Source organism: Papio anubis, chromosome 8 (genome assembly GCF_008728515.1).
Source record: "Papio anubis isolate 15944 chromosome 8, Panubis1.0, whole genome shotgun sequence".
Lineage (NCBI taxonomy): Eukaryota > Metazoa > Chordata > Mammalia > Primates > Cercopithecidae > Papio > Papio anubis.
In genome coordinates this window covers 98,704,846-98,731,514 of record NC_044983.1, presented here as the reverse complement: position 1 = coordinate 98,731,514, position 26,669 = coordinate 98,704,846, and the positions used below count along the sequence as shown (strand labels likewise).

The following is a 26,669-nucleotide window of genomic DNA, read 5'->3' as shown; positions in this document are numbered from 1 at the left end:
TGTAGGGTGGTTGCAGACCCCTTGTCTTCCAGCCCTTTGAGGCTGTCAGTAGCACTGTTCCACTTCTCAGCCACCCTTTCCAAGTAATCAAATGCTCCCGGGCAAAAGCAGCTCCAAATGTTGGGCTTCATAGTGAGAATTTCTCTCTTCTCCCAGATCTTAACCCGGCAATTCCTCACTATCTTATTAGTTTTTTAATGTTTGGGGGTAATATTATTTTATTTCTTTTTTTCCCCCATCACAGAAATCTGCCTACTGTTTTATTTCATCCACATATTTTAGCCTTCTTTTTTGGGAGGTTTGTCTGTATCATCTAATCACTGTTAGGAGGTAAACAGGGTCCTGGGGTTCCTTTTGCTTCACCCCCCACACCCCAGATCTTTCCTACTGGCTTTAAAAAGTTACACTTAATATAGCTGTATTATTTATATTTTTGGAGAGAAATCGTGACAAAAAACAAGAGTCTTGACTGTATTCTCCTTCAAAGTTAAAAAGAAGCTTCTGACTTATCAGTCATGGAGTCACTAATCTAAAAAATTACACTACTTCCTTGGCCAGAACTACTATATCTAACCACAGAATACTCCATAATTCTTATACAAAGATAATTTTATTAATGAAAAGATCACACAAAACAAAGTTTTTGTATTCAAAGTTATCTGTTTAAAATGTGGAAAAGGTAATATTTACAACATTTTCCATACAGTACATAGTTTTTATGCCTTAACAGAATGCTAAATAGAGAAAAAAACTGAGAGCAAATGCTAAATGGAGAGAAAACCAAAAGCATCAGAAAACCTTGTTCAGAGAGTAATACGTAATAGGAAACAAAATCAAGAAAACTCCTTAATATTTTTAAGTATGTTGTATAAAAACATTGTGTCTTGTTTATTGGGACTACCTTTTTTCTATTTGATTGGCACTAATATCGCTATCACACTTTTTAATGTTCAGCAAAATCCTAGTGAGCTGCCGAAATGAATTCTACAAAATGTCTGAGAAGGATACAAATTTTACATTTGTGTGATACAAAATTTAATATTCTAAATGTTAAAAAACAAAAGTTAAAACAAAGAAAAAGTATAAGCAACTGTAAGTGGTTATAATACAATCAATAGGTGGTCATGAAACATTAAAAAAAGGAAATCAATTGCACTTGGCCTAATATACAAAAGACTAACATTTTATCTACTAACCCTTTAGGACATTTTATTTGAAATATGCAGAAGGATCAGTGAGCAGCATAACACAATCAATAGTGGACACTCTGAGTAAGCACCTTATTTCAGTTACATAATTTAGATCCGTGAAATTCCTCAAACAATGAGACTATAAAATTCACACATTTTAGATGGTAAGGTATCAATAAATGGGTTTTTAAAGTTAAATTCCTATTAAAAGACTTTTTGGTATATCTTTTTTTATAGTATAAAATAGTACTATTTTACAATTTTCTTAGAAATTCAGTGTAAAAGCTACCAAAGTGCTAAAATATCACAATAGCATGATAACAATACTTGAATAGGAGTTCAAAAAAGTTCAAATACATATAAGCTTATTTCTAAATATGTATAAAAAGATACAAGGATAAGTTTTAAATACCTCAGCAAAGAAATATCTTGATTTTATATCAAAAAAGTAAAATAGCATAGTATATCTTAAAATACTCTTAACAAGAGTAGAATCTTCATAAATAGAAAAGGAAGATTCCTCTAACTCTGTCCTCCCACACCATTAAAAAAATATTATTAACCTGCACATTTCTGTTTTCAGGTATACTGTTGTCATTAACCTTTGTGTGAAATGAGTCATATTATTCTTGAACTCTATTTTTTCCAGTATAACAGTAGGCAATGCAGCTTGAAGTGCAAAAGAAGAATGTAACAGTGGTTCTTACAAAACAGTGCATAGGTCACTTCCAGTGTAACACAAATTTGCTTCTGAGTAATGAGAGAAAATGTTCTTCAAGTATCTGAATGACAACCACCTCCCTGCTCTTTTCTCACTCCTGAAACCGGGTGAACAAGTAGAGATGTGGAACCTTTGAGGCTGCTTGGTTCTGAAGAACTGGGGACCTGCAAACTGTTGCTCTGTGCCAGGCCAGTGTCAGTAATATCACTCTTTGGACTAATCCTAGATAAAAGAAAAAACGTTGACACACACACATCCACAAGCACAAATATGATGCCATTTTTCATGAGTTTAATCCCTAACCAGTGTCCACCTTTATCAGAGAATAAGTAGTTAAAAGTCTTTAGGTGTACTTTAACACTTCAAAATACAAATAATTTTTGTTTTTATTTATTTTTTTTTTGAGACGGAGTCTCACTCTGTTGCCCAGGCTGGACTGCAGTAGTGCGATCTTGGCTCACTGCAACCTCCGCCTCCTGGTTTCAAGAGATTCTCCTGCCTCAGCCTCCCAAGTAGCTGGGACTATAGGTGGGTGCCACCATACCCGGCTAAATTTTTTGTATTTTTAGTAGAGATGGGGTTTCACCGTGTTAGCCAGAGTGGTCTCAATCTCCTGACCTTGTGATCTGCCCACCTTGGCCCCCCAAAGTGCTGGGATTACAGGTGTGAGCCACCATGCCTGGCCAAATAATTTTTTAAAATATAATATTCACTGACTTCAGAAGCTTCATCAAGCACTACCCATATATAGGCTGAACATGGAGTCTCGTGGGGAATAGAATTAATAAGGCAGGATTCCTGTCCTCAGTTTAACAAATGTTTTATTGATTTTCCACCATGGATCAGTACTGTATAAGAAATTGGGAACATAAAGATGAGTAAGACTTCAGCTTTCCCTTTGAGAAAGGGAAAGAGAAGTTTCAAATCTACTAGATTTGAAAGTAGATTTGAGAAGGTTACAAATCTACTAGAAGATAAAGCATGTATCTAATTCCAATCCAAATATATGAAAGCTGCCATAGGAACACAGAGAAGGTGCATTTAGCCTAGTCTGAGAGGGTTAGGTAAGATAACTTTGAGATCTTAATGCAATTAGCTGTTTGCATTCTGGCTTACCTGTGTTTTGGTCACCTACGGCCATTGAGAAAACTCATTAAAGATAATGTCAGTATCTTTTCGTGTTCAGAAAATAAAATAATTTTAGATAAAATGACACATTATAATTTTGTATAGGGTGACACCTTTTAGACAGAATTAAAATGCAGTATTAATTAAAACTTAGCCTATATTTCAGGTAAATTGCATTTACTTAAGTGTACAAGGAACTCTTAACAATAACCACAGAAATGAACATTCCTACTTGAACAACATATATTAAAACTGTTCTCACAGCTAAGAATTAAACTACTAAATAGCATTATTTATAGACTGAACCCAAACTTCCTTCGGGTAAAAGTACAGACATAATATATCACAAAATGCTTTCCAGATGTGTTATGCTTTAATAAAAAATGTGTAATGCAGTATTTAAAATAGTGATGATTTTACATAAAATCAGATCTCACCTTCCTTCGCTCCGTGCACCTTCAGATACACTGCCTGCCTGGCCCTTCTTGTTGACCTGTTCCCCAGAGAGTCTGGAGCTGGATGCTGCTGGCGAGGCAGGTTCACCACAGTCCTGTTCTCTTAACCTGGGGGTGCTAGCTCCGTCCGCTCTCACCTCTCTCATTGATGTTTCTGGTGAGGTTTGGATTTCTGTCAAAGTTTCTTGTCCTAGGTAATCATGGCTAGTAATTGCTACTGCAGAAGTGCCATGATTTGCTGTAGCTCCTGTGCTGGTTCCCATGGATTTGGAAATGACCTTCAGCTTGTGTGAACTTGGTTTATAGTGCTTCTTTTTGTGTTTAACTTTAGAATTGTGCTTTAAGAAAAACTCACATGATTCCTGTAGTACTCTTCGACTTTCACTGATTGGACTGTAAGAAAATTGAAGGAGAGGATTTACTCAAATTACAAGTGTTACAGTAGAGGCTATAAAGGATATCACGTATCTTTTGCCAAAAATCCTTAGCCACTAAGGTTGAAAATTCTATGGTTTATATTATTATAAAATCTGAGATTATAAATACTAGGACATAAATTGATTTTATAAAATCTTTTGGGTATACACTCTAAGTTGCTTTTGTCAGTATAAATAGTAAACTGGCAAGAAATTAAAAAGGCAAGAATCAAAGGATGAGGGCAAGGAGACTCAAAACAGCATAAATGTACTATACATACTGTATTTGTACTGTACATAAATATGTAATATAAAAGTAAACCAGAAGAAAAGGATAGAGAATACAATTAATGGTCTTCATTTAAATATAACTCTTTCCTTTCTAACATTAAAAATTAGCAAGTTACACTGAAATTAGTGTGAGTACATAAATATGAGATAGACATATAATAATAGTGCAAAAAAATTCCAGTTAAATATTCAGACTTCAAAAACTTATTTGTGAAATGATCTACAGTTCTGAAATAAGTTAATCAAACCAGTGGGGAACAATTTTTAAAAAGCTATAGTACATTGTATATAGTGTGTGTGTACACATGTGTATATATATTATATATAACTAAGATGAATTACTCATAAACATAAATCAATATTGTTACAGAATATTCCACAAGTTTGAATTTTTAACATCTTAAGCAAGACAAATAAGTGAAAATAGGTCATAGCTGTGTGTAATAAGATTTAAAAGTAGTAAATAATGGCCATAACACATCACTTATATTTGAATCATACTTTATAGGTTTCTTGATATATACTTAGTCTTATTTAATCTTTTATCATTGATAAAAAGGATAAAATTATTTAAAATGCTGTACCCAAAATAATGAATCCAATGGCAGTAGTAATAATATTGGATATACTATAAATCATGAAAAGAAAATATGCCTTTCATAAATCTTTCATTCATATTTCAAATAGAATAGTATATATCAAAGACTAGTATAACAAATGCAAAAATAAAGCATGTCTCTTTCATGAAAAAAATTTCCAAACTTCACTTGGCTAATCAAATTGAAATAACAGTTGATATAATGAAACTCTAGTACATTGATTTGAACAGTTCCCTGGTATTTTGATCTGCTTATTTAAAAATAGTGTCAGACAATTCAATAGTTTCTTACTCTCTCTTGCGATTTCGTTTAAAAAACCCAGCCCATTCTGTGCATGTCTTTTTGCTTCCAACCCAGAAGACAGCAGAGATGCCAACAATTAATGTCATCAGGTATTTTATCATAAATAAAGCCAATTCTGGTCGAGCTTTTGCTTTTGCCTACAAAAAATAGTGAATAATAATATTTTCAGTGATGCACTTAAAGTGGAAAGAAGTCTATATTATCAATATAAAACAAACAAAAATTATAAATCTTCAACTGTTTTACTAAAAAGGTTTGAAATGATATAATGAAGCATGCTCTAAGTGCAATACATTTTTTATCTAAATGCTGAACAAAGAAGTTTATGAACGAAATCTCTAGAAAGGGGAAAATACTGAAATATATTTAAGAATAATCTCCTAAATCTTGGCATGATTTCCTCACATTTTTTTTCTTGATAGATACAGTAGCCTCTTATAATTGCCAGAATATTTGCCTCTAAATATTTACCTATTTTCCCCCACCAGATCTCCCACAAAAATTCATTTAAACTCATCATAACAACAAATATTTTACAGCTTTTATAAATTATTAATATTTATATTATAAAAACTTGGTTAAAGTAAATTAAGTAAAATGTGAAAATTTCCTAAGAATTGAAATTATACTTTTCTTTTAGGCATAAACTTTGAAATTCTAACCTTAAACATTGCACAAGGGTCAAGATATTACATACTCTGCATTTCTTGCCTTTTTCACTTACTAATATTTCTTGGAGACCATTCAGTATCAGTACAAATAGAGCTCTTTATTTTATTTTATATTTTTATTTTTATTTTTTGAGACGGGAGTCTCACTCTGTCACCCAGGCTGGAGTGCAGTGGCGTGATCTCGGCTCACTGCAACCTCCGCCTCCCGGTTCAAGCAATTCTCCCACCTCAGCCTCCTGAGTAGCTGGGACTACAAGTGCACACAGCCACGCCCAGCTAATTTGTTATATTTTAGTAGAGACGGGGTTTTAACCGTGTTGCCCAGGCTAGTTTTGAACTCTTGAGCTCAGGCAATCCGCCCTCCTCAGCCTCCCCAAATGCTAGGATTACAGGCGTGAGCCACCGCACCCGGCCAGAGCTCTTTATTCTTTGTAAAGGCTGTTCCATTGTGTGAGTGAACCATAACTTATTCTACTATCCCTATTAATAGGTATTTACTTCCAATCTATTGTCATTTGCAAATAATGTTGTAGTGACTATCTTGGTATTATTTAATTTCTCATATTTGTAAGCAAATCTGTCTATAAATTCCCAGAAGGGCAGGATCAGTGTGCACACATTAAAAATCTATACATACTGTGAAATTGCTTCAACAGAAGGTTGAACTAACTCTTAATAGCAAAGTCTGAAAATATGTATTTTGCTACTGTCTCACCACACAGTGGTTAGGACACGTTTAGATGTTTGCCATATCATACATGGAAATATAATTTAATTTAAGTTTACATTTATTTTACTATAACTTTTTTCACGTGTTTAAGAATAGTTTTTTCATTTTTATTTTCTGTGAATCTTTTTCCTACTCTATTCTCATTTTTATATCAGATGGATGGTTTTTTTCTTATTGATCTGTAGCAACTCTTTATAAATTAGAGAAATTAGCTCTTCAACTATGATGTCATATGCAAATAAACTTTCCCAGTTGGTCTTTTGACATTGATTATGGATTGGTGGTTGTTTTTGTTTTGTCACACAGAATTTTTAAAAAAATTTTTTTACTTAGTCAAATTTAGCAATCTTGTAATTTCTGTAACTACCAGAATATTATATCCTTCTCCACTTGAAGATTATAATTTTCAAATTATATCCTATATTTTATAATTTCTTACATAAAACATAATATAAGAAACATAGATCTTAAACTTAAAAACCATAGATCTTAAACTTTTTAGCAGTATGTAATAGTTTTCTCTCCCCGACCTTGCCAAAAAGACTGAGCAATCTAGGAGTCATTATTAATATAGCAGGATCACATTAAGACACAGCCCTCTTACTAAGTATATAGTAAAAACAAACTATGGGTAACAGATTGTGGACAAGGTATAAGGCAAGTAAAACTAGTATCCCCACATACCAACATAAAAAATAGGTTCCACAATGTTATAAAGGAGTAACTTTCTGAAATATAAGCTATTATATGAAATAGTTTGACCTTTCCATTGCATAATTTGATACACTGTGATGGCAGTGCTCTTGTTCAGTGCACTTAATATCACACAGAGGCAGGAATAATGTCTAAAATCTATTAAAACAAAACCAAATTTATATTTACAAAACTTCAACTAAAAAGCTTTAAGAAATTTTATATTTTCAGAAATTTAGTTTTATTAATTTTAAAAACACCGCCCTTATACTAATCATAAGAATCAGAAATAGATAAAACATTTTGTTACAACTGTTTTTTTCAATTGAGAAATGACAGATGAGTCAGGCAAAAAGCAAATTCTGTTTTTGTAAGTATATACTATGTAGAAAGCTATAAGATAATATGATCAAATTAAATATATCCAAATAAGATATTTTACTACTAACTAAAAAATTAAAAACAATTGCCAACGTGGCAAAAAGTAACTTCTGTTTTCCTCCCAATGTCAAGGTCTGTTCTTTTGACTCTGCTCTTTATTGCCATTAATCTGCCTTTGCAGCTTAATTTAATTTTTCAGAAAATAAAGGAAGTACTTTACTACACAACTGAAGCTAAAGCTTGAGGAAGGAAGTCATGAAACATTCACCCCAGTTTCAGTTGATGTGTAGGAAATCCTTACCTATGGCTCTTGTATTTTCTCACCTGAAATCAACTTTTACATCCATGACTAATACAAGAATATTTTCATGAAACATTTTCTACATTAAATATAAACATAGACATAATCCAAGTGATAGCTTTTACCTGATAAGGACATGGGATATGGTACTGACGACAATGATCAGAGACCCAAGTTATCTCCCAGGTAATCCTGTTCACTTGCTCATAGACGTAACATCCGAGAAGTGTCACTAATGGCACAAGATACAAGCCGCTGAAGACTCCAATTCGAATCATAAATTTCTTTAGTTTTTCTTGGTTCCGGCCATCATGTTGTATGACTTGTCGAACATGATTTAAGGAAATAATGCCAGCTAAAAGAAGAGAGAGCCCAACAAACACACAAAGGCACAGTGGCAAGAGTACAAAGTAGCGAGAAGCATCCAGGTCATAAAGGCCAACAAAGCAAACTCCACTAATGTTGTCTCCTTCAACTTTGTTCATAGCAAGAAGCATAACAGTCAGGAAACCTGGTGTTCCCCATGCAACAGCATGAAACCACACTGCTTTTTGTTCGATGGCTTCACAACTCCATTTTCTTCCTGCAGCTAAGAACCAAGTAATGGTAAGAATCACCCACCACACAGTGCCAGCCATTGTGAAAAAATACAAAAGCATGAACAAAATGGTGCAAGCCTTATTTTGAGACCCTAGGACAACAGTGTCACCAAGTTCTAGCTTCTCATCTGCCTTATTGCAGGCTGTGCTATCGCCTAGCAAAAATCCAATGAAGTACATAAGAGATACAATGCTGTAACAGACAGAGTAATATATAATTGGTCTCTCTGGGTATCTGAATCTTCTAACATCAATTAAAAAAGTAAGGAATGTGAACAGAGTTGCACAAAGACAAAATATTGAAACTATTCCAATAAAACTTTTTGCAAACTCTAGCTCATCGCTTTGAAAATACATGTTGGGGCATGGAGGCGCACATTGGTCAATTCCCAGAAACTTATATCCTTGTCCCCCAGAAGTCTTAAGATGCCTTGGACACCAAAATCCAATGTCTCTTTGGACTTGTTCTGTTTTCTTCTGAGGACCAAGAAATTCTGTGTGTGGATCAAAAGTTACAGGAACAGTCTCATCACAGTATTGTAATCTGTAAAGATTATAAAAATTAAATATATGAAATCAACATTTTTATTGATTCACTATTTTAAGCTATGCTTTCCAACTACAAAATATTACCTTATGTATTCATGATTGATGGGAAGAGATACAAACCTAAATGGATTACAGATAAGAGTTGAGTAGAAATTTTTGAAGTTGACTAAAAACTTGTGGCTGTTAATGGGGCCTCAACACAATAATTTATATTAAATACAAAGCAGGTGAACATGAAAAGGCACTTCCTTGGAAAAAATTAGCCAGTTAACAGTTTTAAAATAATTTCGGTTTTTAAGGCTAAATATTTAAGAATTTATCTTAATTGGTAGCTTCCAGAGAAGTACTGGCTTGTCTCTTTATAGCATATGAAGTATGTCTTTATATCATATGAACTGTCTTGTCTATTCACTTTTATTTTCTCATGCCCATAAGAAAAGTGAAGCAACCATATAACTAAGGCGATGATAACTAAAATGACTGAAACGAGATCCTTCTCTGGATTGACAGGATAGAGTTCAAGTTTTTAAAGAAAGGCAAGTATACCAGCAAGAGGTAGGCTGAGGACCAGCTTAATGAAGATCACCATTTTGTTCAGGTCGGGCTCTTTGCCTCCCTTGTTTATGGACAGTCCTGAGTGATAGATGGAGATATTTCCATCTCGTACAGAACTTTATCACTAAGTTGGGTTTGTATACACCAGTATTATTTTGGGGGATCTATAATGGTTTAAAAAGTATTGGAGGTTTTGGCCAGGCGCGGTGGCTCACGCCTGTAAACCCAGCACTTTGCGAGGCTGAGGCAGGTGGATCACTTGAGGTCAGGAGTTCAAGACCAGCCTGGCCAACATGGTGAAACCCTGTCTCTACTAAAAATACGAAAATTAGCCGGGCGTGGTGACAGGTGCCAGTAATCCCAGCGACTTGGGAAGCTGAGGCAGGAGAATCACTTGAACCTGGGAGGCGGAGGTTGCAGTGAGCCAAGACCGAGCCACTGCACTCCAGCCTGGGAGACAGAGGGAGACTCTGTCTCGAGGAAAAAAAAAAAGTATTGGAGGTTTTAAATGAGAAAGCATTTTAAATATACCTTAGAAAGAATAGACTAAAACATATGCCCATAAAATGAAATACAAAAAAACCATCTACCAGCTTTATTAAAACTTAATGTCAATTTTGCTTTATACATTTTAAAATAAAGTAATATAACATTATAGATACAGTGGGGACCCCTTTCTGGTCTTATTTCCTTCTCTCTCTCCTCAGAAGTATTCATTACCACAAATTCAGTTTTTACTCTCAAGCATTTAAAAAAATATTTTTATTACATTATTTACTAACCATAACCTTATAAAGTATTGTTTTTCAAGTTTTGAACTTTATATAAATGACATCATGCTGTATATAGCATGCTATAACTTACGTTTTAAAATTTAACACTATATTTTCTAGATTTATCCATGTTGACAGATGTGGGTCAACTTTATTCATTTTATCAACTGTATGGTAGTATTCCAGTGTCTAAGTATATCACAATTTACTAATCATTCTTCTATGATGGACTTTTAGATTTTTTCCCATTAAAATAATTAGGAAGAATCTACAATCAATATTCTTGTGCACAACTCTCTGTGTAAGAGTTTCTATGGGAGAGGATTTCCTAGGATGCAGGGTTAAGCATCTGCCATTTTACTATATATTACTAAGTTGTTCCTGAAAATGATTATGTATCTACCAGAAGTGTGTAAGTTCCACATAGGTTCTACAGTTTCTTCAGTCTAAAAATAAAACAAAAAGCTAACAAGTTTCTTTCCCCAGTTTATTATATGAGGTCTCACTGTATCAGTAGAATAAATTACCAGCCTCCACTGTCTAGAGAACAGGAAAAAAAATAATTAATCAAGACTAGTGTGGAAAAGGTCAGTGAATGGATACATTCATTCATAAGTTAATTGTGCTTAAAATCTTATTTTCTCCACATGAACTCTAATTGCAAACGATCAAGTCCGTCAGTATTCATCATGTTTATTCACTATCACAGAAAAGTCCAGATAGAATATTTGTCTTAAATATATGCCTGTATATGCCTGAGATTTTTTTTTTTTTTTTTTTAATGGAGACTGGGTCTCGCTGTGTTACCCAGGCTGGTCTTGATTTCCTGGACTCAAGCAATCCTCTTAAATAGCTGAGAATACAGCTGTGCAACACCATTCCTGGCTTATGCTAAGAGTTTTATATCCAAAAAAGACGATTCACCTTGCCAAAATATTACATTAACACTGGTCTGAAGGTATATGGAACAAGTACAGTCAGCATTTTGATCTTAACGCAGTAGAATATTTCATGTTATAAAAACATCTGTTAAGCATGTTTGTAACGTTTTCACTTTGAAATGCACTTATTAATTATTAAATCTGTCATAGCATAGTGGCTGAGGTATGGAAAGGCCTCTGATAAATCATATTAGGAAAGTGTGTTTTCATGAAAGCAAGTCAGCTATACCTTTGAGGAGAAAAAGTTTGACTATCATAATAAAGACAGGAAAATGAGTGTAAGGAAACAAGTATAACAGAAAATAAGATTCCACAGACTCTCAGGTGGTATGGTGGACATGCACTGCTGTGAGGAAAGAGGGAGAAATGAAGAGAAGGAGCACTATGGGTCAAATGAGTGGAATTCATCTATTGGCAAGCTACCCGAGGATGGCTGGAGCTGGAAGTGAAAACAAAGTTCAGTTTACAAAACTCTTCACATAGAAAAGAATGTGCCTGTGCTCTGATGAGCTGAGGAAACTACAGACCTCAAAGAACGAATGCACCTTTTTCTTCCAAGGCAAAGGCATTCTCCTGGGGAACCAAGAGCCTAATGCATGTCATAACCACACAGTTCTGCTGTTTCTCAAATAATAGATGTGGCCTTCATGTTTTTACCACAGTTATGTTAAATCTTTCATTATGCTAGAAATCTTTCAATGAGCTAGATTTTATGTTTTAATCAGAGGTTCCCCTCTTTCTTTGTGTGTGTTTTCAAAGTAAATAAGATGCCACAAAAGCCTGAAGGTCTTATTTATAGAAATGAAAAAATATTCTCCAGTATAGGCCATACTAGAATTATTTTTATGTGCAACTGACCCAAGTAACATTGTATAAAAGGATGTTTATGGGTTTGCTTTATATTAATGGGATATGGTTTAATGTAGGGCTTAAACAATTTTTAAAAATGAATTCTACTTCCCAATTCAATGTATCAAGCATTCTCAAACATGAATAAATTTGATTTAGTTTAATTATTTAAAAACTATCTGTTTCTCAAAAAATCAAGTTACAAAGACCAAAACTCCAACAGAGTTAGAAACTAAGCATAGATGCCAGCGTAAATTTTTTCAAGTTATAACCTCCCTTGCTTTGAAACTGAGTAGGCAATCTCATCATGAAAGAGCAAGTATCTTCTCCATAGGCCTCGCCATCTTCTCATATAAATATAACTTACTTACTGAATCTTCTCCTTCCCTCCACTAAAATGTAAGGTTCATGATGGCAGAAATTTTTGCCTGTTATAACTCTAGTGCCTAGAACAGTCCTGGCACACAGTAAGAGTGCAAGAAATATGAGTTAAATGAATCATCAGTTTTCTCTCCTTTGCTTTTGCTGTCATCATTCTTGGTGACTTGACCAAGAACAAGCCATCCACACTCTGGCTTCTCAGCTATTTAGCCTTCTCATCTCCAATGACTATCCCTAACCCACAGTGGCCACCCGTAATCAAAGTCACACAGGGAACCCTGCCACAACCTGCAAGTACATACTATCTCCAAAAATCAACTCAAGCATCCTGCCCTTCATCTGCAAGTTCCTATCCTTGCAATTCATTTTTTAAAAAAATTCTCATTATGCCTTAAAAAAAAAAAAACAAACCTCATTGGGATAGATCTCCTCCAGCTTGTCTCCATACATTAGTTCTTTTCTCTCTTCATTTCGCTCCCCATCCATTTAGACTTTCATAGGCTATTGTTTCAGTAACACCCTTCTCATTATCCTTCATTTTTTAGTGCACCTTTATCTTTGCACTGAATCCATCTGACAAAACCCTAACCACAACTATTTGCCTTCTCTGTGCTTAGTCCCAAGCATCCCACCACAGCTGGAGAAGTTCTCAATAGGCCAGATGAGTTCCACAAATTCAGGATCGCCTGATTTACCTGAAATGTTACAAAGCCTCTCTAGTTGACTCATTCTCCTATGCTCCATAATGACCACTTCTCTTGAATACATATCCTTCTTTTCCAGACTCACAACAGAGGACCTCCTTGACTCTTATTATGTCACAATGGAAATAGAAACCATCAGAAAGAAATTCTTGCAACAACTCTTACAAAACATACAAACCTACCTATATCCACAGCCGTCCTATCCTTTCCTACTGTTAAAACAGATGTTCCTCCACGGTCAAAATGTCATCTATGCTTGGGATCCTACCTCCTTCTTAGAAAACTACTATTGAAGACCTCTTCTACCCCATATATGCTTGCCTCTTCCTTTTTCCTAGTAATTCTTAAAATAGTTCTTTCCCATTAAACTCATAAACTTTCCTCTTTTATAGCCAACTTCCCTAAGAACTCTGTTTCTGGCTTCACTTTCTCCTCACTCCTTCACCTACTGTGATCTGTCCTTTGCCCCAATCACTCTAGTGAAATAGCATAGTGTAATATTCTTTTTGACTGGCAGCACCTGACATGTCCTCTGCCTTGAATACTTTTTTCCTTCGGGACACACATTTACTATTTGTTTCAGTTATAACCACATGACTGACATCTTGCCAACAGGAATGCATGTGGAAAAGGTGTAACACTTCCCATCTGAGGCACTCAAGAAAAGGTGTGGGTTCTCTACCTTCTCTCTCCCATCCACCTGGCTGACAGAGTTGTAGGATAGAAGTGTCCTGGATTCCTAACAGAAACTGCCACAGAGTGCTGCCCAACCCTCAGGAGACTGACACAGGTGCCATGCTCTATACAGAAGCTCACAGGATCGTGCTACCCATTCCTATCTTAAAATATTGAAGACCTCATTGCTTTCAGCATAAAAATATGCAAGATGGGCCCTGGATGGTCTGACTGCTGCTTCTCTCTCCTTCCTTATCTTGCATCATATTCTTACTCTCATCACTCCAGCTATACTAGTTTTTTAATTCCCTGTATATGCCATGCTCCCTCACTCCCTGTTCAGGCTCTGCAGGGTCTCTGAGTAAGCTATTCCCACTGCCCAAAATGCTCTTCCCTCCTCTCATTGCCTGGTTACCTCTGTCTTACCCTTACCCTTCATACTTTAGCTCAACAGTCATTTCCTTCGCTTTTCCCCAGTTTAGGTCAAAGCTATCATTATATATTCTCATAGAACTGTCTACCTTTCCTTTGTTGTATCTATCACAGTCATAATTTTGCACTTATTTGCATAAGTGATTACTGCCTGTCCCTCTCACCTCACTGTAAGTTCCCTGAGAACAAGAACCAAGTCTGTTTTTTGCTCACCTTTGTGTCCACAACACTTAGCACTATAGTGCCTGGCATATATTAAGTGTGTAATAAACATTTATGGAATTAAATAAGGAAAGCCTGTCACTAACATCCCAGAGAGCTAGTACCAGTAGTAAAATACCATTAGTAGCTTTCCATGAAAAACATAATTTACCTGTCACATTCAAGCTCCTCAGGCCATCGGATCCCAAAAGTGTCAATTAATTTTTTGCAATCAGAATATACTTTCTCACAAAGTTTACGACAAGGTGGAACCACATGAATTTGCTCTGTGCAGGTTGGTACAAATGCCTTGCAGAGGAAAGTTTCAATGTTTGGTGAACATTCCAGATTTGCAAGAGGAAGAAAATGCTATTAAAGACATCAAGATACAGTTAGAAAACATTGTAATAATAGATGAATAAAATTAATATATTTACTGTTTAAAGTATATACTTTTTCACTTATACTCCAAAAGAATCTTTAAATCTCCCTCTACCAGACTTATGAACTCTTCAGACACAATAGAATACTACTATTTTATTCAATCATATATTTTTCAAGAAGACATGGATTATTCCAGGGAAATCACTTGTCAGAGTCACCAAGAAACTCCACGTTGTCAAATCTGATGGTAAATTCTGAATGTTCGTTCTACTCAACTCTTAACAGCAATCAACACAGTAGCTCCTAGCTTCCTCTTGAGGCCCCTTTTGCACTTGTCTTCTAGGACACAAATTCTCTTGGACTTCTAGCTGTCTCATTGGCTGTTCCTTTTCTGGTCCTCTTCCATTTCCCAATTATGATCACTGAAATGCTCCAGAGCTCAGTCCCCAAGACCTCTTCTCTATCTCTACTGACTCTCAGGGGAAACTCATCCAGCCTCCATCTCTACCGTGAACCATAGACTTGAATGAGCATCTGCTCTGGGACAACCCCATTTGGCTGTTAATGGGCATCTTGAACCCAAAGTATGCAAAATACAACTCAATCTCACCATATCTCTGCCTCCCAAACACTCCCTTAGTATTCTCCATCTCAGTAAATAATGCCACCATTCACCAAGTTGCTCAGGCCAAGAATCTTACAACTCACTCTTTTTTCTTTTCTTTTCTTTCTTTCTTTTTTTTTTTTTTTGAGATGGAGTATTGCTCTGTTGCCCAGGCTGGAGTGCAGTGGCATAATCTCGGCTCACCACAACCTCTGCCTCCCAGGTTCAAGCAATTCTCCTGCCTCAGCCTCCCAAGCAGCTAGGACTATAGGCGCATACCACCACGCCCAGCTAATTTTTGTATTTTTAGTACAGACGAGGTTTCACCATGTTGGCCAGGCTGGTCTTACAACTCGTTCTTTACTCCTCTCTTCTTTCATCCCATCTCCAACCCATCAGCAAATCCTGTTGACTCTCCCTTTAAAGTATATTCCAAATCTGACCATTTCTCACTATTACCACCCAATCTAAGCCACTATTGTCTTTCACCTCAACTACTAAACTGGCCTCCTAACAGGTCTCACTACTTCCCACACTTGCTAATCTTACAGTCAATTTCCCAACCAATGTGATTCTTTAAAATGTAAGTGTATCCTTGTTCAAAGACTCCAATAAAATAAATTCCAAAGTCTTTTCCAATTCCCAGGAGCCCTTAAATTTCCGGGTTTCCCGCTATGTCTCCAGTTTCATTTCTGGCCACTTTGTCTCTTATTTACTCCACTGCCACTAAACTAGACTTTTGCTTTTCATAGTTTCACGTGTGTTTCTGTCTCAGAGTCTTTGCACTGGCTGTTCCCCTCACCTCTTCACCCAGATAGTGAGTCTTGTGCCCTCATTTGAGCATTTGAGTCTCTGCTCAATTCACCTCAAAGAGGCATTCCTGCCCATCCTATCTAAAATTATCCTGTTCTTATCTTTCTCATTACCCTGGTTTCCATTTCTTTTAAGCCCTTATCACTATCTGACATTTCATTAGGCACTAGTTTATTTAATTTTTGCCTTCACCACTAGAATGTAAATTCTAAGAGGGAAAGGATTTTTTCTATTTTGCTCACTGCTCTAGCTCTAGTGCCTAAAACAGTGTCTGCTACATGGCCATTTCTCTATATTTACAGAATAAATACATGATTCTCCAAAACAATAAATGAACACTGAAAAAGCATATCAATAAAACATTTCAGAACATCAAGACAGAGAAGATCATAAATGTTTCCAGAGGGGGGAAAAAAACAGAATACATGTAACTAAATTAAACTGTGAATATTTGATAATATCAGAAGCTAGGAAAAATGAAAAAATAACTATAAAATTATAAAGAAAAATGCATTTCAACCTAGAATTCTAGATCCACTCAAACATTTAGGGGGTAGACTACTGACATTTTTGGCGCTGTAAGGAATACAAAATTTAAACTTTCAAGCATCCCTGTTTAGGAAGCAACTAGAAGATGTAATATTCCTGAAATAAATTGAAGGAAGATATGAATAAACCAGGAAGGAAAATAATATGGGACCCAGGAATTAGCTGATTCAACAGTGAAGAATGACAAGAGAAATTCTCTGTGTGACAACTACAAATCTAGTCCAGAAGCAATCAGAGCACATTTGACAGAAGGGCAGATGGCTGAGGAAGAAAGGTCTCCAAGGGAAAGGAGTGGGGATTGAGATTGACAGATTATATGTTATTTTGAGCACTAGGAAAATTGCTGCCAGGTGTATGACAAGTCTGTTAGGATATCTAAAAACAGTCAGACATTGTTACATAAAAAACAAAGCAAAATACAGCTACTGTGTTAATTGTCAGGAGGGTATTAAAAACATAAATGTACTCAGAGTATACTACCTGACTCAGCAGTATGCAATATTTAATATTTCTAGTAAGGTTATCAGTGACTATTCATTTAATCAAAAACTGTATTAGGAGAAGTAAAAGTGGCAGGGTAAGAGAAATGAATTATCAACTACCCTAATAGGAAAGAATAAACAGAAACAGCCTGAAGTTCTAAACTGATTAATCCATAACCAACAGAGTAAACCTGTTAGTTAGAATGTGGCCTGCATACCAGAGGAACACCTAAAAGAGTTCAAAGAGGCTGCCACTCAAGGGCAGGACTGGGATGTGGGTAGAAAAGGTGGGTAAGGACTGTTATTTTTCTGTTCAAAGCCTTTTAGTATTGAGGGTTTTCTTTTCCAGCTTTATTCAGGTACAGCTGATGTATGATAAACTGAACATGTATAAAGTATACAGTTTGATAGGTTTTGAAATGATTATCACAATCAAGGTAATAAATATATCCCTCACCATCAGAAGTTTCCTCTGGCTCCCTTGTCATCCCTCCCGCCCTTCCATTCTCCTCAGCCCCTCAGTAACTCTCACGCCTGACAACAACTGATCTGCCTGCTGTCACTGCAGAGTGGTATTTTCTATAATTTTACATAAGTGGAATCATATAGTATGTTTTCTTTTTTGTCTGGCTTCTTTCACTCAGCATCATTGTTTTGTGATTCAGTCATGTTGTTTGATGCATCAGTAGTTCATTCCTTTTAATTGCTGAGTAATATTCCACTGTATGGCTGTACCATACTTTTCTTAACAATTTACCAGTTGATGGACAGTCTGAAGTGCCCATGGGACATTTGAGTGTGGAATATCTACTAGCAGGTGGTTAAATAAAGCTATGTAGAGGTGAGACTTTAAGGATATGGATTTAAAAGTCATCAGTATAAAAGTGGTAATTGAAATAATTGGCTGAAACTACCTAAGGAGAACAAGTAGAGTGAGAGAAGATGAAAATTCTGATTCAAGGGAAATGCACTGACTACATATTAGCATCTCCTTCCACTAGAAATGCCATTGAAATGAAAGAAAAGGTTTAAAGGTAAAAAACAAAATCTATAACTGCATTAAAAAAATAAGGAAAGGGCTCCCTATAAGCTTTGGGAAATTTTTGAAATACAAAAAGAAGGAATGACAACTTCTTTCATCAGTATGGCCAATTAAATATCTCCTGCCACAAAACATTCAGGTTCTGGATAAAGTGCAACAAATATACTTTAAAATGCATTACTGAGCACTGTACACACCTTAAAACTAGACTTAAAACATATAAACAAAAAGCAATAAAACTATAGGGAGAAATGGACAATTCCACGGTCATGAGAAATTTCAATATATCTTCTTTAGTAAATGAACGGTCAAGCAGACAAAAATTAATAGGTAAATATAAGCTTTGATTATAGACTACAATTAACAATTAAGTCTGACTTAAAGGGCATATACAGAACCCACACCCAACAATTAGAGGACAATAGCTATGGAGGATGTCAGACCAGTGGGAAGTTCCCCTGTCCTGATAGGGCAAAGTGACTAAGCAGAGACAGGGTTGCCACCGTTGACATATGTTATTGCTTTTATTTGAATGATGCTCTGAGATTGGATCCTTTGTCACCTCACAGGAACTTGGAGTGCAAACAGCACGGTACTTTTCTCAGTTTCCTCCATCGTGAGGGGGAGAGAGTGCCCAGACGGTGTGCAAATCCTTCTCTGAACCTGAGGTAGGAGAAGGGGAGCTGCGGGCAACTAGTAAACTCTAGTAAACTCTTTGTTTACTGACCCAAAAAAGCCTAGTTCCTAAATTTTTTGACTATCTGGTAATCAGATCCTTTGGTGGAAAGAATTAAAACACACTGTGTTTATTTAGTTCTTCTAACTCAGAAGCCATGATTAACTGGTGGTCAGCACTTAAGAAGTAATTACCTAGTTCAAGGGCAGGCAAAATGAATGCAATACATGTACTTTTGCTATACTAAAACAATTTTCTTACATGGAAAACACAAGTCACTTCCCTAATTTAATTCTTCTACAGTGCCAAAGTTGGCTAATCCAATAATGTTGATATTCCTGCACTGTGTGGAGGATAAACTGAATGCTGAAAACTCAGATACCTTCAGAGGCCAGCCAGGTAAACTCAAATGCTTGTAAGACAATAGGGAGTATTTGGGAAGCAGCTGCTACTCAACCCCAGCAGACTATTATTTGGAAATGGGGGCATAGAATTGTCAGGTATATCCATTTTTCCCAAGAAAACAGAACTTAGATTGTTATGTGTAATTTCTCAAATTTTAGATTTTGGCACTTTAATCTACACATTTGAAACAGGACCCCCTCCCCCCTCCCCACCACACACACACACAGAAAAATCAAGTCTCAGTTCAGATCCAGTGTGGGCCACCAACTTCCAAGTTCAGTTGCAGATAAACAGCCTTAAAGAATTTTAGACTTGGAAGGGACTTGAGAGAAAACCTTTAAGTTAATTATTTTTGAAGTGTATGTGTGTCTGTGCATGCACACATACACATTTTGCCAAGAAACATTTTCCTTAAATAAGAAGTTAAAAGGAGGCCGATATACTAAACAAATAAAAGCACAGTTTCTTGGGCTGAAAAGGAAGCTCTCCCTGCTGAGATACCTCTCACCATTCCCCTTTGCTACCAGTGACCTCAAAGTACCTCCAGAGATCACAGATGGAAAACCACTGACCTAATCTAAGCCCTTGGATCAAGTGAGAAAACTGAAGCCAATTTCTTATTAAAATTGTTACTCACATTCCAAAATGTACTCTGAATTAGAAGCTAGGTATCTTTATTCCTGATTGAGTGCTACTTTTACCAATTCTATGGCTACTAATAATAAATCAGAGCTTTGGCTCATTTGGTACTTACCAAAAACCAGGCACTGTGCTTTTTCATATACCATTTTCCTTTATTACAACTTGTTCTCTCCACCTTGCAGCTGAGGCAACTGAGACTCTGAGAGGTTAAGGAACTTGTATAGTCACAATAGTAGTAAGAAGCAGAACTAGGACTAATGTCCCTATGACTCCAGAGTATGTCCTCTTTAACCTTCACTCTGCTGCTGTCCGTTTCTCCCTGAAAATTACCCTTTCCCAAAGCACAGCGACAGGCAAAAATGCCAATGAGGATGAAGGGAAGAAAATATATCAAGAGGATTGGGACTCTTCCACATGAAAGAAACTCTTCAGTTTAAAAAAATTAATGTTCACAGGATACATATCAAACACTATAAAACCTCAAGCTATGTTGATTACATTCCAGATGATGATGTATCTCCTGAAGCAAAAGCAAGTATTCCATCATATAGAATACTTTCAGAACAAATCACAGCACTTTAAATAATGGGTAGTCAGCCTAGTATTGAACTCGTTATACCAATCTGTTGAAACATAACTAGGAGGAACATATTTGCAGTCTTTTGAAGTAAAAATCATGATCGAAATATTTTATGTTCTTCCTCAAAATGTCCTGGGTACCATTCTCAGAAACCAAATCTAACATGACACATTGAGATATTTCTTATGTCCTTAATTTTATGCTATGAATTTCATCATGTTATTAAACTAGCATTTAGCATGGTAAGTGCCAAACCTGTGAATTAAACTCATGAATTAAAGTGCAAATCCATGAATTGAGTAGATATCAAACCTGGTCACATCAGTCTGTTCCTTTTACTCCCCTTTAGTGATACCACCTTCTTCAACTCTCTTAGTAACCCAGTGCCTTCATGATCTCACTTATAAACTCCTCCTTTCAAATTTCATTCTCAAAAAAACTCATCTAATAACTATCAATGTTGGTTCTGAGATTCTACCATTCAATAACCAAAACAGTGCTATTTACTACAGTTTCAAAACTCAAGAAATAAAAGGTCAGCTCCTTTAAGGAAATGGTCAGTCCCTGGCAGAAATCCCTGGAAACAGCAGTTACTATTAGTACTGGCAGAGATGAGAAAGAAGAGGACATCTGAGAAGGCAATTCACATCTCTATCGTGAAAAACAGCCTGAGCCAACAGTAAGAAAAATGAAAAACGAGAATCAAAATCAAAATACATGGAGTATTTTATATAATCCTTCGTTGGAAATAATGCCAGCATTTTAACCCTAACTAGGTTCTAACTCTTCTTTAATTCTAATACTTTAATTCTAACTATTTAATTTAACTACCTGTGCTTCCTTTGGCAGGTAGTTTTCTGTTTCTGAGTCTCAGAGTATCCATCAGTAAAGTGAGAGTGATGAACTAGATGACCACTAAGGAGATTTATGGCTCAAAAGTTTAGGAAGAGGGTAACAAAGAATTGAGTAGAAGAACTGGAGATCAATTTCACAACAACTGTAGGTGCTACAGTGAAATTTTCTCCTTGGTAAGGAACTTTTTTTTTTTTTTTTTTTTTTTTTTTTAAGAGATAGGTTCTCACTCTGTGGCCTAGGCTGGAGTGCAGTGGCACAATCATAGTTCACTGCAGCCTCCCGTTCCTGGGCTCAGGCGAGCCTCAGGCCTCAGCCTCCCAAGTAGAGAGAGGCTGTGTTGCCCAGACTGGTCTTGAACTCCTGAGCTCAAGTGATTCTCCTGCCTCAGCCTCCCAAAATGCTGGGATTACAAGTATGAATCACTGTTCCCAGAGAGTAACACTGTTTTGCACTGTGCTCTAGAGTGAATATTTACTATTTGGGGGAATCCAAAAGTAGGTAAGACACCATGGAAGCTAAGAGGGATTCAGGGATACAACCTGGCAATGAAAACATAGGCTCCTGACCTAAGCTTGGCCATTTGTATACTCTGGGTATTGTGATTCCTGGGGAGAGGGTTATGCAAAAGAACAGATATAGTCAGATTATTTGAGGAAGCTGCAATGCGATCAGTAATTCTTGCAGTGGCCAAATAAGTGTCCAGTGACAATGGCTCAGGGAGTATCCAATGGTATTGGCACTGGTGACAAACTAATCCTGTGGTATGACCTTAGCTATGCCCCAGTTCCCTTTGCTCCTCCTTACATTTTGAACCTGGTTCTCCTGCCTTCCCATTAATCTTACAAGCTGTCCAATATCTATCTATTTTCTCCTTAGTCAGAATTGGTTTCTGTTGTTTGTAATCAAGAAGACCAACCAGTACAGAAAAAAAAAACATACAGAATGGGTTGCAGGTGATCTCAGCAAAACAGGAGGAACTCTAGAACTGGGTTTCTGGTCTGAGGCCAAAGGCAGTGAGCATCCTGTTAGTATTTAAAGATGGAAATCTGGCAATGCATGGCAAAGTGAATTAAGTTATCCTTGTAAGCACTTAGCTTGGTTTTCGCTTAGCTTCTCTGTACATATTAGAGTGATGTGCCCCGTGAACATGAGGCTATGGGAGATCAAATGAGTGGCTGCTGCCAGAGAACCAGAAAATAATATAAAAAGCATGACTTATTCAGATTGTAGGGTAGGGTGTTGACTTCTAACGGTACTGCTTGGTTTAGGAAGAGAATAACAAACTGGCATCTCTGAATTTTTGACTCAAGGTGGGGAGCAAAACACTAGGCTGGGCACGGAGGCTCACACCTGTAATCTCAGCACTTTGGGAGACCAAGGTGGAAGGACTGCTTTATGCCAGAAGTTCAAGACCAGCCGGGGCAACACAGCAAGACCCTGTCTCTTAAAAAAAAAAAAATTAGCAGGTTCTGGATGCACACAGCCCTATAGTCCCAGCTGCCTCTGGGGCTGAGGCCTGAGGCTCACTTGAGCCCAGGAGTTCCAGGTTGCACTGAGCTATGATTGTGCCACTGCACTCCAGCCCAGGCAACAGAGTGAGACCCTGTCTTTAAAAAAAAAAAATGAAACACACACACACACACAAGGACTAAAAGGACTTAAGGCTTAAGGAGTTGAAAACCAAGCAGTTTGATCTGCAGGTGGCTAAATTATATCAGTTTAATGTGCTTCCCATTCATGTAAGAGACCTGGTGATATTGTAACTAGGAAACAGTGAGACCTAGAGTTCTGTAGTGGGGACACATGACAAGGCTCAGGATATCACAGAGTGCTCGGAACCTGCAGTTCTCAAGGTGGACCCTTTCTGTAAGAAGAAAATAAACAGCCCCCTGCCCCATCCCACCAGTCTTCAATGTCTCAACCTATAACGAGAGTTTCACCCCAGCATGCCTTAGGAGCATCAAGTCAAAATCGAATCTGAAAAAAAGACCTACAAACTAGTTGTAAGACTGTAATTTATATTGGTTTCTGAGGGTTACAAATTGAGGAGGAAATAATACAATTTTAGATGGGGCTAAGACATACTGATACGGGGTTATTTCTCGGAGATTCTAGATTCATTGTGCTAGCTTCAGAGACTGGGCTTTTGGAGGTAAGATGATAAATGGGCTTTTGACAAGGGTTCAGTGAGACCTAAATCCAACCCACTGCAATTTTCCAAGTTCATGTATGTACACTTAAAACAGCTGTATTTAGCAAAAGCACAATCGTCATATTTGTTTCCTGGGTAAATGTTATTATGGTAGGGACCAAACAAAAACCATTAGGGTCTCCCTCCCTACCATGATAGAAAATCAAAAACCATACTGCAGATTAAGGGGACTTTCAGAGATTGGCAACACCACTAGAAACACACTCAGGGGTAACAGTTCCCACCACCTGCTCATTTCAACTTTCCAGTGGATTGTCTTAAGCAACCTCAACTCAATTGGCTAAGGTGATTCTCCAGATGTGGTCTCTTTCCTGTAGCAAATAGTAAAGCTCAGGCACCTTGTATGCCTCTCTAAGCTAGCCAGTTTTTTCTTCTACAAAAGCAATTTGTTCTTACCCAGCAGGGACAGCAGCATATCTTTGCCAACTTGCCTTAGAGCAGTGGTTCCCAACGAGTGGCCCCTGAGTGAGCAGCATCAGCATCCCCTAGGAACTTGTTAGATGTGGAATTTTTCCACCCCATCCCAGACCTATTGATTCAGGGACTCAGGGGTGGAGCCAGTGATCTGTGTTTTAACAAGTCCTTCAGATGATTCTGATGCACACCAAAGTTTAAGAGCTTCAGCCTTAGGGGAACATCAGCTCTTCAACTCTGTGCCTCAAATTCAGTCAGTGAAACATATCACCGACTTCACAGGACATCACACTAATCTATCTTATCGAAGACATAAAGATGATGAGGCCATAGACATGTACTCTAGATGCCATAGTAAGACACAAGTGCAGATGAGGAGATTAACCCTACATAATTAAAAGGGACTTGGCTTTTGCTACTAGTTCCTCATAGAAACTAAACAGGAGAGAACATCTAGAGATCATCAAGTCAAGTTACCTCTCATGAATTGAGTGTTACTGAACTCACCAACTCATGATGTCAGGGACCAGTTGCATTCATCTTCAAGTGGCCGGGTAGATCTCAAAGATATGGGAAAGTAGCACATTCTCAGAATGCCTGCTTCTGCCATATTACAATCCTTTCCTTAAAACACACCTACGGCTTCAAGGAGAGTTCCCTCTGACCAAATGACTCATGAAGAAACAATTACAGCCTGGCTTACAATAGCTAGCCCCAGCCAAGAGTGAGCTACTGCAGGATTATAACTCCATTCAGAGGTGACCCTAGCAGGCAGAACTTCAATCACTGTCTATGTTATCAGTAGAAAGATGGTCTCAGGTAAGAAGTTACATTGATTCATGGGCTATAGCTAATGGTATAACAAGATAGGGACCTGCAAGCAACAAGAGCTTGGAAGAGTTCTAGAGAACTGGTATTAGGAGTCCAGAAAAGCAGTATGTGACTGGACTTCTCCAAAATGGGCCTATAATCTCAAAAATAAAAATTTTTTTTGTATGTTAATGCAAACCCAAAGGTCCCAAGACAGAGGAGGCTCTTAAATGTGTAGACTAAATAATCTACTCTGTGGATGTCAATCAGCCTTTTCTCTAGTTACACCAGTATAGGGTTAATAGGCTCAGGAACAAAAGGGTCATGGTGGCAGAAGAGTGCCCAGATCCAATAGCATAGACTTCTCCTTCTTGGGGTCATCTGGCTATTGCTGAGTAGTTCATTTGCCAGAAGCAGAGCAGTAACCAATCTTAAGCCCTCAATATGGTATCATGTCCCAGCAGGCTCAACCAACTATCTAGTGTCAGGTTAAGTATCCTGGATCCTTTCTATCCAAGACTCGTCCTCACTGAAATCCCCTGCTTATAAGTTCCCAAGTAGACTATACCTGTGCCAGCATCTTAGCTGTAGCATGTTTCCTTACAGCCTGAGCTTGAATTCTAGCCCACCTGTTGATTCTATGAGCTACCTGCTACTCTTATAATCAATTCCTTTTCTGCTTAACCAGTCTGGGTACCCTATCTAAGGTGGAAAGGACATAAAAACAAAAACAAACAAACAAACAAACAAAAAACACCAAAAACCTTAGAACACAAGGAAAGGAGGCTCCTTTTTCAGAGTTAAAAGAATTAAGAGCTATATAAAACCAGTGAAGAAATGACCAGGGCAAAACAATATTAAAATAAGTCTAAAAGTATTTTTTGGAAATGAGTAAACAAGGGCAAAAAAGTAATCTAAGAAAATAAGCCTTTGTCAAAAAGTAGAACTGAAAGTACAATGACAAAAACAGATAGGTTGTTTTACATTCCCTCCACCAGAATATAAATTCTGTGAGGTCTGTTTGTGCATTACTGTATGTCAAGTACCTGAACAGTGCCTCAAATATTTATTTATTTAGGCATTCAAATATTTGTTGAATGAATAAATACCAGCTGGTCTCAGTGAAATATACAGGGAAAGGACCAGCTAGCTCCTGATGCTATAATAATATGATAATGGGAGGAACCATAATATGGGCCCTGGGGTAGGTGGCACTGTAAGATCCTGAATGGAAAGTCTGGGCTAGAATTTTAATTGAGAGGGATCAAAAGAAGGAACTGTTTGGTTTCTTAAAAATATATAAAGCATAACCTAAGCAGAGTGGTCCTGTGGCAGTATCTTGGCAGTTCCTTGCTTCCCTGAGTACTGAAAATATGGGATATATAAATGTTTGTCACTTTTCTGAAGCATGAATCAGAATCCCACTGGTACATGGAAGCAAGCCGCATCAACAGTGAACAAGACCAAGTGACTCCAAAGCATCTGATCCTAAGCTCAAGATTTGTGCTTTCTACTCATGGTGACATACACAATAACTCCCATGCAGTAAGAAAAGTTATATTTCTTGCTCTAAATTGGCACCAAAAACAAAGTCGATTTACAATGATGGTGATGAAAACTGAGTGAAAGAAATTTAAAATGTGGTTGAAAAAAAGTGATGAAC

At 37.0% G+C, this 26,669-nt stretch overlaps 1 protein-coding gene across 2 annotated transcripts in view; it reads right to left on the bottom strand.

Moving 5' to 3' along the window:
- Positions 1 to 591: 591 nt before the first annotated feature.
- Positions 592 to 26,669, bottom strand: part of FZD6 (frizzled class receptor 6) — a 33,809-nt gene continuing 7,731 nt past the window's right edge. Inside the window, exons 3-7 of one of the 2 annotated variants that reach the window (XM_003918824.2) lie at positions 14,711 to 14,907; positions 8,005 to 9,022; positions 5,092 to 5,240; positions 3,477 to 3,887; positions 592 to 2,133 (exon numbers count right to left, since the gene is read on the bottom strand). In XM_003918824.2, coding sequence (XP_003918873.1) covers positions 1,965 to 2,133; positions 3,477 to 3,887; positions 5,092 to 5,240; positions 8,005 to 9,022; positions 14,711 to 14,907 — 1,944 coding nt within the window. In that variant the 3' untranslated portion in view covers positions 592 to 1,964. The remainder of the gene's footprint in view (positions 2,134 to 3,476; positions 3,888 to 5,091; positions 5,241 to 8,004; positions 9,023 to 14,710; positions 14,908 to 26,669) is intronic. The other variant, XM_017954621.2, reaches the window with a different exon arrangement.